The sequence below is a fragment of the Triticum aestivum genome, chromosome 2D (genome assembly GCF_018294505.1).
Source record: "Triticum aestivum cultivar Chinese Spring chromosome 2D, IWGSC CS RefSeq v2.1, whole genome shotgun sequence".
Classification (NCBI taxonomy): domain Eukaryota; kingdom Viridiplantae; phylum Streptophyta; class Magnoliopsida; order Poales; family Poaceae; genus Triticum; species Triticum aestivum.
The window spans coordinates 170,907,857-170,922,001 of record NC_057799.1 but is presented as its reverse complement, the minus strand read 5'-3'; the positions used below and the strand labels follow the sequence as shown (position 1 = coordinate 170,922,001).

The window sequence follows — 14,145 nt, the reverse complement described above, 5'->3', positions numbered from 1 at the left end:
ATAAATACAAGCCAGTTAATTAGTTAAATTAATTAATCAAAGCACTAATCACTCGCTGACAGAAGGGCCCCACCCAGTTAATTAACCCAGCTAGATTAGTTTAAAACCCTGTTAGACTATCAGAGGCTGACATGCGGGTCCCACTGGACCCACTGGTCAGTTTGACCTGGTCAGCCGTCCTGTTGACTGCTGACGTCACAGTGATGTCATGCTGACGTAGTAATTCTTTTTTGATAATTTATTTAATTCCAAAAAATGTTTAAATCTTTAGAAATTCATAGTAAATAAACCGTAACTCGGATGAAAATGTTTTCTATATGAAAGTTGCTCAGAAAAATCCAACGAATCCGAATGCGCGGTCCGTTCATCTATCACATGCCCCTAGCATGATGAACATGGAACATTCCCCCTTCGGTCATCTGTGTGACACAGGTCCGGAACCGGGAATACCTTCCCGGTTGAATTCCCCCTTCACCTTATCGTGTAGCCATACGTTAGGTCACACCGGGCACATCATATTGCCATGTTATGCTTTGTGATGGTATGTTTGCTTTATATTTATTGTTTCTTCCCCCTCTTCTCTCCGGTAGACCCCGAGACTGATGCTGCCCCTGTGATCGACTACGTCGACGACGACCCTTCTTCCTTTTCAGCAGAGCTTCCAGGCAAGCCCCCCTTTGATCATCCCGATATCGTCCATTCCATTCTCTCATGCTTGCATTAGATTTTGCTACAGTTATTGTTTGCTCCTATTCTGATGAATAGCCTGCTTTTGTAACCTGCCTATTGTTACCAACCTGCTTATCCTAAACTGCTTAGTATAGGTTGGTTAGTGATCCATCAGTGACCCCCCACCTTGTCCTTGTTGCCCCTGCTTCATCATCGAAGACCCGATCAACGGGATCGAAGACCAGGCCCCGGCACAGCACATCACTTTCCCCTTAGTTGCTCGACACTACTGGGTTACTATCGAGTGCCGAGACCTCATCAACACTTCTGATGTTAACCCTGTAGTGTAGCTATTCGGTCGTGGTCATCGAGGGTGATTTCCTCCTTAACCACTTCCGATACGACTCTGTCGTGCAACCCCTCAAGTGTGAACCTCGAGGGTGGATCCTCTTACGTTCACCTTGATGATTACATCGAGTGAAATTCACCGGGGGTGATTCCTCGGGTTTCCCCCTTGATGTTTGGACACACGGATACTTGGACTTTACATCTGTTACTTGGAAAGGCGGGTCGACCCTGAGGGGTACCCGCGAGTGATGTGAAGACGGGTTGACCTGGAGGGTGCCCACGAGATAATTACGAGGCGTGGCCGGGCATTCCTAGCCCTTGCCGCAAGTCCTCGAGACGGGGTAACGGGGTCACATCTTTTGTGAGTCTCTGCTTGTTACCGCGCGTTTCTAAACCACTACGATTTTGGATATTTGATCCGAGGGGCCTCTGGCCTGATAGCACTAACCATCACGTGGGCATAGTATGGGCGTTCTGCGTCGTATGCATCAGCCGAAGCTTAATAGACGCCAGCGACTGAGCGGCGCGCGCCGGGTTGGACTGGTAAGCACCTGCCTTTTTTAAGGAGGTAGCTAGGTCTGCTCACCGGCCGCGTTCGCAACGTGCAGGAGTTCTCGGGGCGATGACCCATGACCCCTGGGGGCATAGGTTTAGTCCGGTGTGCTGACCTCTCTATTAAGCCTAGGTCGGGTTGCGGCGTATTGTTTGGCTGAGGCCGGGCATGACCCAGGAAGGTGTGTCCGGCCGGAGTTAATCGAGCGTGGTGGGTAAGTTGGTGCACCCCTGTAGGGAAGAAAACATCTATCGATAGCCTGTCCTACGGTAACGGACACTTGGAGTTGTATCCCGATCGATACAACTAGAACTGGATACTTGATGTGATAACTGGATAGTATGGCTCTGGGATTGCTTTCTCGCAGGGAGTCGAGAAAGGATCTCTGGTCGAGGTTGATAACACTACTACTACTTTACTTTATGCTATTCTGTACTCTTGTGAATGCTGCAAGATGCTTGGAGATGCTTGAAGATGCTAGTCTTCGATAGGCTAGGCTTTCCCCTTCTCTTCTGGCATTCTGCAGTCCAGTCCACAGATACAGCCCATTTCATTGATACCGATGCATATGTAGTGTAGATCCTTGCTTGCGAGTACTTTGGATGAGTACTCACGGTTGCTTTGCTCCTCCTTTTCCCCCTTTCTTCTTCTTTCCGGTTGATGCAACCAGATGTCAGAGCCCAAGAGCCAGATGCCACCGTCGATGCCTACTACTACGTGGAGACCGCCGACGACCAGGAGTAGTTAGGAGGCTCCCAGGCAGGAGGCCTTGCCTTTCCGATCGTTGTTGTTTTTGTGCTAGCCTTCTTAAGGCAAACTTGTGTAACTCATGTCTGTACTCAGATATTGTTGCTTCCGTTGACTGTTGTGTATTCGAGCTTATGTATTAGAGCCCTCGAGGCCCCTGGATTGTAATATAAAGCTTGTATTATTTTAATTTGTGTCTAGAGTTGTGTTGTGATATCTTCCCGTGAGTCCTTGACCTTGATCGTACACATTTGCGTGTATGATTAGTGTACGATTGAATCAAGGTCGTCACAGACCTGTGGAGGAAACCAAGGACATCATTAAGGAGGTTGTTGACTATTACTAAAAAATCTATTTAGTAAGGCAGATACTTTGGATATCTTTCCGGATAATGGCTTCTAGGAGGAATCTGAGAAAGTATCTCCTGAGCATAATCTTATACTAGACGCTGATATTAAAGAGGAAGGTGTTAAAGTTGTTGTGTTTGGTTCCTATGCCGAGGGAGCACTAGGCCCTAATGGCTTCCCTTTCCTCTTTCACCAGCATTTTTGGCTCCTAGTTAAAGATGACCTCATGCTATTGACTGATGCTTGGAATAGAGATGATCTAAATCTTTTTAGATTAAACTTCTCTCTCCTAACCCTTATTCCTAAGGAGGCTGATGCTAATATCATCCGGAAGTTTAGGCCTATTGCTTTAACTAACTGTAGTTTTTTTGCCAAATGTCTTACTAACCAACTGGGTGAGGTTTGTAATGACCTCATATCTCAGAATCACACTGCTTTCATCAAGGGAAGGTTTATAGCAGAGACTGTATTCACAGCACATAAGATTATTCATGATGTTGTGATCAACAAAAATGAGGGTTTTGTTAAGCTTGACTATGAGAAAGCGTATGAGAGAGTCAGTAAAGAATTCCTCCTCAAGATGATGCATCATAGAGGCTTTAGCCCTAAGTGGATGAAGAAGGTTGAATCCTTGCTCCACAAAGGTTCTGTAGGGGCCAGAATTAATGATGTGAATAGCCATTTATTTGAGACCTCCAAAGGCGTGAGACAAGGGGACCTTAGTTCTCCTTTGCTCTTTAACCTGGTTGCAGATGTTTTTAGCAAGATGCTTAATAAAGTTGCTAAAATGGTTTAATTTCAGGTATGATGAAAGGTGTTTCCCCTTTTGGTGTGGTTAGTCCGTAATATGCATATGATACCTTGCTCTTCCTGGATAATAGCCTAGATTCTGCCAAAAACATAAAGTGGATCTTGTCCTGTTTTGAGCAGATATCTGGTATGAGAATTAATTTTCATAAATGTGATCTAGTAGCTATAAATGTTGATGAGGAGAAATCCTACCATGTGGCACGGAGTTTATATTGTGGCTTGGGATCAATATTTAGGTTTCCCTCTTCATCACTCCAAGCTTAGAAAAGAGGATCTTCAACCTGTAGTGGATAAGATTCTCAAGAGAGCACCTGGGTGGAGGGGGAGGTTAGTTGGGTATGATAGTAAGTTGATCCCGGTTCAGTCTTGTTTAGCTAGCATCCCCTCTTACTTAATGGGTATGATCAAATTCCCTAAGTGGGATGTCTGATTAACTCTCAAATGGCTCACTGCTTTTGAGATAACTATGAAGGGCATCACAAGTATCACCTTGCTCATTGGAATTTGGTCACCCAGAAAAAAGAGTGAGGGATTGGGCATCACTAATATTGTTGACATGAATCTCAGCCTCCTAGCTTGTTGGATTAACAAGTACTCCCTTCGTCCCATAATGTAAGACGCCTTTTGACACTAGATTAGCGTCAAAAAGCGTCTTACATTATGGGACGGAGGGAGTACAAATTAGGGGATGGGAAGATTTGGAAGCAGATCGTTGATGCCAAGTATAGTACCAATAGACCTAATATCCTCTCCCGCCGGGATACCAACTCTTCTCCTTTCTGAAAAGGAGTGATGTGGGCTGCTAAGGTTGGGTTCTAGTGGAAAGTTGGGAATAGGAGGAGAGTTAAATTATGGGAAGATCATTGGTTTGGTAATTGTAGCTTAGCCTCCCAATTCTGGGATCTGTATATCATTGCTAATGAATACAATGTTTATATTGTGGATCTGTATATGGTGGCTTGCTCGCAGTATACGGTGGCTTGCTCGCAGTAGAAAATCCTGTGTACGAGCGACACAAGAGGGCGCGTGGAAGTGATCACAACTTCTCTTTGGGCTGCTAAAAGAAGGCCTGCCCCACTACAGTAGCGGTTTGGGATCTGTATACGGTGGCTTGCTTGCAGTAGAAAATTCTGTGCACGAGTGACACAAGAGGGCGCGTGGAAGTGATCACAACTTCTCTTTGGGCTGCTAAAAGAAGGCCTGCCCCACTACTATGGCTAGAACCAGGCTGAAGTAGTAAGAGACGCTGCTGCAGTACGCATTGAAGATCATTCAGGACTTGGGTGGAATAGCGGATGGGCTAGGCGCCCTGGGTGTTCATGTGCCTTCGTAGCTGGATATCTCCATAGTCCTCTTATCTTTCGGTCTTAGACCCTTTGGTCAAGTGGAGTGGTATGCTCGCCATTCTGGCCGGTTTTCTTTCCTGTTTGGCGAGTAGCCTGTTGAAACTGTCTGGAGGTGATACTTCTGTCGCTTGGTCTCGTTTTATGAAAATGAAACCGGGACAGAAGCCCTTTTTTTCTAAAAAAAGTTTATTTCATCTTTAAATGTTGTAGCGTGCCATGTAAAACAGTCAATACTGTGGCAACAACTGTATAACCCCATGCATGAACAATTCCATATCCATACTACTCTCATGTCTAGAATATGGACCCTTAAGCAGTGATATGTGTTCAAATTGCTTAATGGCTGCTTGTGAGTTTCTGTTTCCTTATTTTTGGACTTGTGAATTCAGCCAGCATTACAATTCCTGATTAGCCCACATCAATGCCAAGAACTTACATGGATCATGCCAAAAACTTACATGGATCGGCAAAGTGCGGGTATGCTTCTAGTGGAGTAAATAGCATAAAGCTACTACTTTACAGGTTAGGGTTCCAAAAAACTACCAAATTTATTTTTTCGCTGATAACTACCAAATCAAGGGTCGGCTGTTTCAAAAAACACAAAACGCTCATTGTTAGCGATTTAAGCCGTTTTCTGACAGGTTGGACCCACTCCTAAATATTCTGTTTGTTTGACCGTTAACTTACATGTGGGACCCACATGTAAGTTCTCTCTTCTTCCTCTTATTTTTTCTTCTCTCCCTTCTCCACCACCTCCACCACCGCACCTCCACCACCTGCCGCATGCCAAGCCAGGTCAGACCCGGGACGGGCCGCCGCACGAACTGCCGCGCCACCACTGGAACTCCCGTCTCCTCGGCGTCGTCGCACGTCGCCGGCAACTGCTTCGCATCGCCGCATTGACCCTTGCCCCGCATCGACATCGAGCCGCTTGCTGCCGGCGCCCTCGTCCACGCACCTGGGAGAGCACGCCGGAGGTTGGGGCACCAGGAGGTGGAGGCTGAGCTCCCTCGCCAACCCCTCCTTCGGCTCACAAGGAGGGCTCCGCCCGACGCCGGAGCGCCTCCACCCGCCACCTAGTCGGCTCCTCCCGTTGTAGAACGAGGGAGGATGGAGGGGAGAGGCCAGCGGTCAGCGACCTGTTTCCGGCAAGCTTTGATGCAGGGGCGCAGCAGTTGATGCCGCTCGATTCCATCGGGTCGAGGCAGGCGGACGGCGGCGTTGGTATCCCGTCGAGGGGAGGAACGGCGGGGAGGCGCAGGGCGAAGGGCCAGAGCAGATCCGACGACTCCCAGGCGCGGCGGCGCGCCGTAGGCTAGCGACGGGCAACTGCATCGGGAGGGTGGGATCCTCTGTGCGTCCCGATCTGATCGAAGGAAGAACAGATCGAAGGAAGAAGACAGGAACGAGTTTGGGGATTTTGTTTTTTTTGTATTGGGGATTTTTGTGAGGCTGACACATGGGTCCCATTTGTCATAACGTGCAACTTAACGGTCCACTCTATCAGTTTTCTTACATGTGGGTCCCAACTGTCATAATCATGATCAATTGCAAAGCACCGGGCGTTTTGTGTTTTTTGAAACAGCCGACCCCTGACTTGGTAGTTATCAGCGAAAAAATAAATTTGATAGTTTTTTGAAACCCTAACCCGTAAAGTAGTAGCTTTATGCTATTTACTCGCTTCTAGTGGCACACCAATAGTTGGGAAACACGAGGATTGGCCGGAGCACTTGCTCCGAGCAAATTGCACAATGATATTTTTCCATTCAAAAACGGTAGGTGAATGAATGGAAAACAAAAACAAAGCAAATGACATGATAATATTTTCCATTCAAAAACAGTAGGGTGAATGAATGGAAAACAAAAACAAACCGCTAGTACTAGTACCACCACTACTACTAATTCTTAGTGCCATAGTGAGCACATCCAGGAGTTCACTAGCCTCCTAAATATCAAATAACTATGGCACTTCTCACAGCTAAGTATGGTTATTAAGATAGGTGGATCGAGCATCAGACCTACTACTCCCCCGCTTCGCAATTGATCTATGGCTTCATGTTTCCCCTGTGTTGCTCAAGAGCAGGGTCACCGATAACGCACTTGTCCAGGTGCAGATCTCCATCATCCAGTGCCTCAAAATCGACTTCCCAGAATTTCTCATGCTTGTCGGGAATCGCTATTAGATAGGGATCACTAACATAGGTTTGTTGACTGGTGCCGCTGCAAGAACTTTGAAAAAAGGTATCGGCGCCCCAAATTTGCTCACCATCTGCATCCATCAGTTTGCCCACGTTGCCCGGTAATGGCACGAGGCAGTCGGCTTGAGACGACGTGCCATCCGTTCCTCCTGGACACATGACATTCTTCCCCTTGGACCTGCCAACTGTGAGGTCTTGGCAATGAGCAGCGCCAGAAACTGGAGGAATTCCAAGCAGCTCAGCCCCGGTTCCGGGATCTTGCTGGTCAAATACCTGAACCAAAGCCCCGATGTCCTCTGATGCTTCGACTCCGTCCAGGCCAAAGTTACCCGGCATCATGCCATCACTAAGGTCCGTGTCTTCCAGGAGAAAACTCTGTAGGTCTGCAATGGCGTCGTGCGCGACTGGATGTGCAGGGGAACATGTACTCTCTGCGGTGCGCGGCGAGCTGGAGTCGCCCGAGTCTCTGCTGCCATGCGGTACATGCTTCAGGAACTTCCTCTTCACTCTGGCGGAATCGATCCCATCCCTCCTCTCCCTGTGCATCTTGAGCTGCCTCAGAAAATCCGGGTTCTGAAGGAGCTTGGCCAAGAAGGAGACCACCTGCTTCTGCCGGTCCTCCGCGGTCTCCAGCCTCTGGTTCAGCGCGTTCATATGCTCGATCGTCTGATTGTGCTCCTCCTTCAGCCTGGCCACCTCCTGTAGCAGCGCGTTCTTCTCTCTTCTCAGGGAGCGCAGCTCAGGGTCCACAGTGGACTCACCAGAAGAACCTGACTGTATCTTCCTGAAGATAGATGAACCAGGCTGGAGGCTGCTTTGTTGCGTCGGCGAGGACCGGCGCCTGACAATCGTCTTCAATAAATGTTTGCTGCCCCGCAGAAATCCCTCGTGAGCAAACTCCCATCTATCAGCATGAACCTTGCGAAAACCCTGATGAATATGAGAAAGATGTTACAAACTAACAATGACCAGGGCAAGAAGGTGAAACTGAATACACATCATAATTCTTCACAACAGTAGAATCATAAACTCAGTCAAAATGCCAAGCTCAGTGGTATTTTTAGTGTCACTCGTATACTAAAACCTATTAAGATACCAGTAGTTGCCACCTATAACTGAATAAAGACTGAACCAAATTGCTCCATACTGACAACATCACCCCCCTTCCAATCCCACAGGAAGCAAACTGAACAGTGTTACCCACCAAAGAATTTCTCCAGTTATCTTAGAAGAAATCTGCAGTAGATGCACTATGGTATTTATAATTTGAAATACACAGTGCTAAAGTCTCAGAAATATGTCAATATGAAGAAATGATAAATTAGAAGGGGTAAAGCTGCACCAGGCCAAACCTGCGAAGGAGGCAGGCTGAGGAGTAGAGAAGAATGCATGGCCACGCAGAGCAGCAGAAAACCAACAAAATATGCTGCCGCGTTTATTTTTCTATTTGGAGAGAAGGAATTTGCAGTATGGGCAAATACAGATGCGTATACACATTTGGATTGCGAAGCTTACCTTTGAGCGCGAGCAGCGTCGCATCCCAGCAAATGGTTAAGCTTGCCATCACAGGATCAACTCCTCAGGAATCAGGATTATTTCAGTGATCAAGATAATCCAGTTCTTTGGGGAAAGGCCAAATTGGCATTACAGACCACAATTCCGCTCGCAAAAGAAACGCCAAATTGGCATTACAGACCACAACTCCGCTCACAAAATAAGCAAGGGAAGTAGTACAAAGAATATATACACAGCAGATTTGGGCAGAGTACAGCAGCAGAAACCAGAAGGAACAAAAAGAAAACAGAGCATCCGAAACAGAGTGCCAGATACCTAACGGAAACAGAGCATCTCCCGAGCAGAGGACGGCGGCATGAATAATCCAGCGACGGATTGCAAAGGAAAGGAAAAACAGAGGACTGGGCAGTGATATGATACGCACATAAGTGTTGAGCTGCCTGACGAAGCTGGAGAAGTTGTTGTGCTTGAAGTTGTGCGGGAGCACGTCGCGGGCGAAGGTGGAAGGGTTCCACACAACGAAGCTGTTGCCGGCGGGGCCCCAGGAGATGACGCCGTCCAGCTGCGGCTCGCTGACGAGGTCGTACGTCTTGGACAGGAACGGCGGCAGCTGCGGCCCCTGCAGCAGCGCCTCCAGGGGCCGCGGCGGCTCGCAGGGCACCACCAGCGCGGGCGGCGGCGGGATCAGGTGGTGGTCCAGCGCGGCGTAGTGGCCCGCAGGCGAGGGCTGCTGCTGCTGCATCATCTCGAGCTTGGGCTCGAGCAGCAGCGCGGCGTCCATGGAGGCGGAGGCGGTGACTGCGGCGGGCGTGGTGTTGATGCCGGTGTGCGTGTGGTCCATGCGCCGCGCGCTCGCGGGTGGCCGGAATGGGCGGTGCGGGGCGGGGCGAAGCGGCGCGGCGCGGCGTTTATAGGCTTCGGTCCGGGTGAAACCGACATACTGTTGACGGCGACGGGCACGCCGCGTTGCAGCTGCAGTTGCAGAAGCGGATAGGGCGTGCCGTGCCCCTGCGTGACGTTTGACCGCCGCTCCTGGCCGCAGTCGGCAGGCGCGGGGACACTTGGCGGCGGGGCGGATCGCGGCGGCTCTGGCCCACGCAGGGCAAGGCGGTGCCGGAAATATCTGCGATTCCGGGGGTGGAAAGGAAAGGAAAGTGCAGCCAGCAGAGGCCAGACAAGGCGCGGGCTTTTTTCTTGGTGGCGAAGAAAGCAGGAGATATTTTACCTCTCTTCTCCCGTCACGTGGTGGAGTGGGAGTGACGTGGTGGAGTGGGCGGGCCGATGAGCTGGTCTGATGCCGCGAGAGCGGGCTGTGTGCGGATGCTCGGTCGATTCAGGTTGATGATCTGAGGAGCTCTTTCTCAAAAACAAAAAACAAAAACAAAACTGAGGAGCAGCGGAAGGAAACGGGTACGGGCGTAGCGCGACGGCGCGCGTGCGGTATCTACCGTCCCCACGCAGGCACCCGCCGAGGGAAACAAGTGTTTAGCGGTATTGGTTACTTTTTCTAGAACACGCATGCGCCTTCCCCTCTATTCGGTAAGATTGGAAAGAGTTCGGTTGATTTTACGACATGAAAAACGCTAGGGGAGCGAACCGTGCGTAACTCGTAAGATGTTTAGGTTTTCTTGTGGTGGAACGAGCGCATCAGGGTTTAAGTTTTTAACATAACACTCATGCTTGTATTTTTTCTGCGATGTTCGTGTACTGGGAGCATGTGTTTCATCAACTACGACGTATTTATGATGACTTCGTCAATTTCAAAATGTTATGTCGGCTTAGTATCTCAGAGACGCGCATAAAGATAGGATGTGCGTGTGTGCCTAAGAGTAAGTGCTCATGAATGTATGTGAGCATTTGTTATTGTACAATCTTTAAGAAAAGCAGGGGGAATATTTGGCGCGAATGTAACTGGCAAGTGGCGAAATGTATCGCTCCGTCTACAACCATATATAGCTAATCGCGCCCGTCAAACGTCCACGGATGCGTCGGGCGCGTCCGCAGACAGTCACCGGTCACCTCTCAAATCTTCGATTTCACAACCGGATATCTCATTTAGCAAACCCTAAATCCATACAACCACATGCATCATAAACTAACTCTACAATCATCCACGGCTACTACATCAATGCATGCCATCGAACAACCAAAAATTGCCATGTTCTACATGCATAGTAAGATATGGATAAAGATCATCCACGTCTGACCCTGTCCTTGTCGGCGCCCTTGGCGTCGTTGGCGCGAATGTAGCGCTCAAACACGCAAAATGGATCAAGTCGGATCTGTTCATTGCTGGAGCTGTCCGGCTCATCATTGTCCTCCTTCTCTTGGGGGGGGGGGGGGGCAGTCTGGCGATGGCAACGAGCCGCTCAGCTTTGCGCTCGAGCGAGGGCGCGCTTGTTCCTCCTCTGTCGCTTCTAGAGGATGCAGGCACTGACGGCTTCCTCGTGCAAGATAGCGCATGATGCCGCATCCGTCGCCTTCGCCTCTACCATGTCGGCAGTGAGACGGGTGTCGGTGTCAAAACCGGCGGATCTCGGGTAGGGGGTCCCGAGCTGTTGATCTTGCATCAATGGGAACAGGAAACACAAGGACAATATTTACCCAGGTTCGGGCCCTCTCGAAGAGGTAAAACCCTACGTCCTGCTTGATTGTATTGATGTGCATATGATGGTTACAGAGTCGATCTACCACGAGATCAGATGAACTAAACCCTAGGTAAGTAGGATGATGGTTCTTCTTCCAGCCTCTATGGACTAAACCCTCTGGTTTATATATGGACACCAGGGGTACCTAGGGTTACACATTGTCGGTTACTATCAGGGGATAAACGTGCATACGTCATGTCGACTTGGAGGACACACGAAGGCTTCGGAGGTTTCCTTCTAGCACACGAAGTCGCCTTATAGCTCGACCTTCCAATAATAATCACAGGGCGGCCCACCTCTCCGGCACACAAAAGATAGACCGGCGGCCCGAGGACCCCTTAGTCCAGGACTTCATCAATGGGCCTCGGCCTTCCGCATCCTCTGCTTTGCACGGGGGGCACAACAGTCTTTGTAACAATCATACTCTTCAACACCTGAGAAGGGGCGGCAGACGGACCTAGAGCCTTCAGCTCCGACGAATCCAAGCGTCGTTTGCGCCGACGCAAAGGATTGCCGCCGGATAGAATCCAACCTCAGTCAGGGCGCACTCCTCCCACGAGCGGTAGACGGCCATATCCTCCTCATCCCCGCATGGGATGATGGCGCCCTAGTCCACAGATTGGGAGTGGTCGGAGTCGGGTCTGCTGCCCACCATGCCGGAGAAGGCCGGAGATCATCGGAGGGGAGCTTGGGGTCGGAGTGGGGTGAAGAGGAGTGGACTGGCTAGGGTTTAGTCTGGGATGCAGATGATGGCGAATATATGTGTGGTCGGGGTCGGCCAGTGTGGGCCGAATCCGAAGTGGCTGACGCGCCCGGGCGCGTCTGGACTTTCCCATATCCGCCCCAGATTTGGGCTGGATATGAGGGGTTCCGGTCAGCCCGGGCATATGGGGCCGGTATGAGGAGCATGTCTGGGTCAGGTGTGTTTGATCGGTCAGTGAACGCGCCATCTGCCCGGACGTATAGGGGAGGGGGTTGGGAAGCCCGGATGTAGCCTGTAGATGCTTTGAGGCGGCCATGGGTGACCCCCCACCTGATTAGTCCCTTTAGTGATCCGATAAAGGAGCAGAAAGGATTCTCGCCTTTTCCCCTAAAGGTGACCCTGAGTTATCAAACCCACGAGGGGACGGTACCCTTAATGTCAAGGGTTTCTAACAATTTTTTTGCAAGAGAACTAAATTCCATCTTTTGACCAGATCAAAATCAAGTTGACACTAGAAACACTTATAATAAAAATAGGCATTGGTATGAGGACTTGGAGCAACTCCAAATCACCGACGCATTCTGTCCACGCGCGTCCGTTTGGGTCCATTTGGGTTGAAATAGAAACAAATCACGGCCTAATGCGCCGATGCAAAAAAAGAAGCGTTTGCTTTTTGTTCGCCCGCGACTCATTCCCGTCCCAAATTTGGGATGGGTTTGCGTCGTCGCGGACAAGGCATGGATGCTCAAGATGCCCGCCCATGTCCTTGGCTCGCCATGCAGCGGCACTTCAGCATTTCTTCCCCATCCTCATACATAGGCGACACACCCCCGCCACCCCGCCCTCACCGGCACCGACCAGTTGGACGCTCAACAGGCTGCTCGCACCCACACACATCCCCCTAGCTGCACCTCGCACCTGTTGGCCGCTCTTGTCGGTGTTTGAGGCTTGTTTTCGCCGCCATCATAGCACCTCCACGGCCAAGTCACACCCTCGCCTCCGACGCTGCTGGGAGCTCCAAGCCCAGCGTCCTCAGTCCATGGTCGCCTCCACATCAGCAGGCCTGCTACCTGGAGTGGGTGAGGCATGTGGCTCTTCACCGGCTGGCTTCTTCCACAACGCCTGCAAGGTGTTCGATGTTTCATCCGCAAGGTACAAATGGATAGTGTAGACGAGTTTTTTTTCAAAAACTTTATTTGTGATTTGGACAATTCGTCATTGGGTGATGAGGAGTTTGTGGTTGCTACTTTGGTTGTCACTGACCACATAGCTAGGAGCGCCTGAGGTTTACGGGATTGATCTCGGGCCGTGCTCCGGCGTGGAATCGCAATAGAGAGAACGACCATTGCCTACTCTGGGAAGACTATATTCAGTGAGCGTCCCCATTGTTCAAATCCAAGCTCTTCCGGAGTCGCTTCCGCATGGCTAGGCATGTATTCAATTGTATCCGGGATGGGGTGACGACGTATAATGATTATTTCATATGCAAGGAGGATGCCCTGGGAAAGGTTGACTTCTTATCAGAAATGTGAAGGAAATATGCCCTAGAGGCAATAATAAAGTTGTTATTTTATATTTCCTTATATCATGATAAATGTTTATTATTCATGCTAGAATTGGATTAACCGGAAACTTAGTACATGTGTGAATACATAGACAAAACAAAGTGTCCCTAGTATGCCTCTACTTGACTAGCTCGTTAATCAAAGGTGGTTAAGTTTCCTGACCATAGACATGTGTTGTAATTTGATGAACGGGATCACATCATTAGGAGAATGATGTGATGGACATGACCCATCCGTTAGCTTAGCATATTGATCATTCAGTTTTATTGCTATTGATTTCTTCATGTCATATACATATTCCTTTGACTATGAGATTATGCAACTCCCGGATACCGGAGGAATACATTGTGTGCTATCAAACGTCACAACGTAACTGGGTGATTATAAAGATGCTCTACAGGTATCTCCGAAGGTGTTTGTTGGGTTGGCATAGATCGAGATTAGGATTTGTCACTCCGAGTATCGGAGAGGTATCTCTGGGCCCTCTCGGTAATACACATCATAAGAAGCCTTGCAAGCAAAGTGACTAATGAGTTAGTTGCGGGATGATGTATTACGGAACGAGTAAAGAGACTTGCCGGTAACGAGATTGAACTAGGTATGAAGATACCGACGATCGAATCTCGGGCAAGTAACATACCGGTGACAAAGGGAATAACGTGTATGTTGTCATTACGGTTCGACCGATAAAGATGT

General features: G+C 49.4%; 1 protein-coding gene across 1 annotated transcript; it reads right to left on the bottom strand.

The window, feature by feature from the left end:
• Window positions 1-6,630: 6,630 nt before the first annotated feature.
• On the bottom strand, window positions 6,631-9,742 carry LOC123052401 (heat stress transcription factor A-3). The gene is made up of 2 exons (XM_044475549.1): window positions 8,958-9,742; window positions 6,631-7,948 (listed from the first exon to the last, which is right to left on the bottom strand). Exons 1-2 carry the CDS (start codon window positions 9,372-9,374, stop codon window positions 6,866-6,868), a joined length of 1,500 nt encoding a protein of 499 aa, XP_044331484.1. The 5' UTR covers window positions 9,375-9,742; the 3' UTR covers window positions 6,631-6,865.
• Window positions 9,743-14,145: the final 4,403 nt, after the last annotated feature.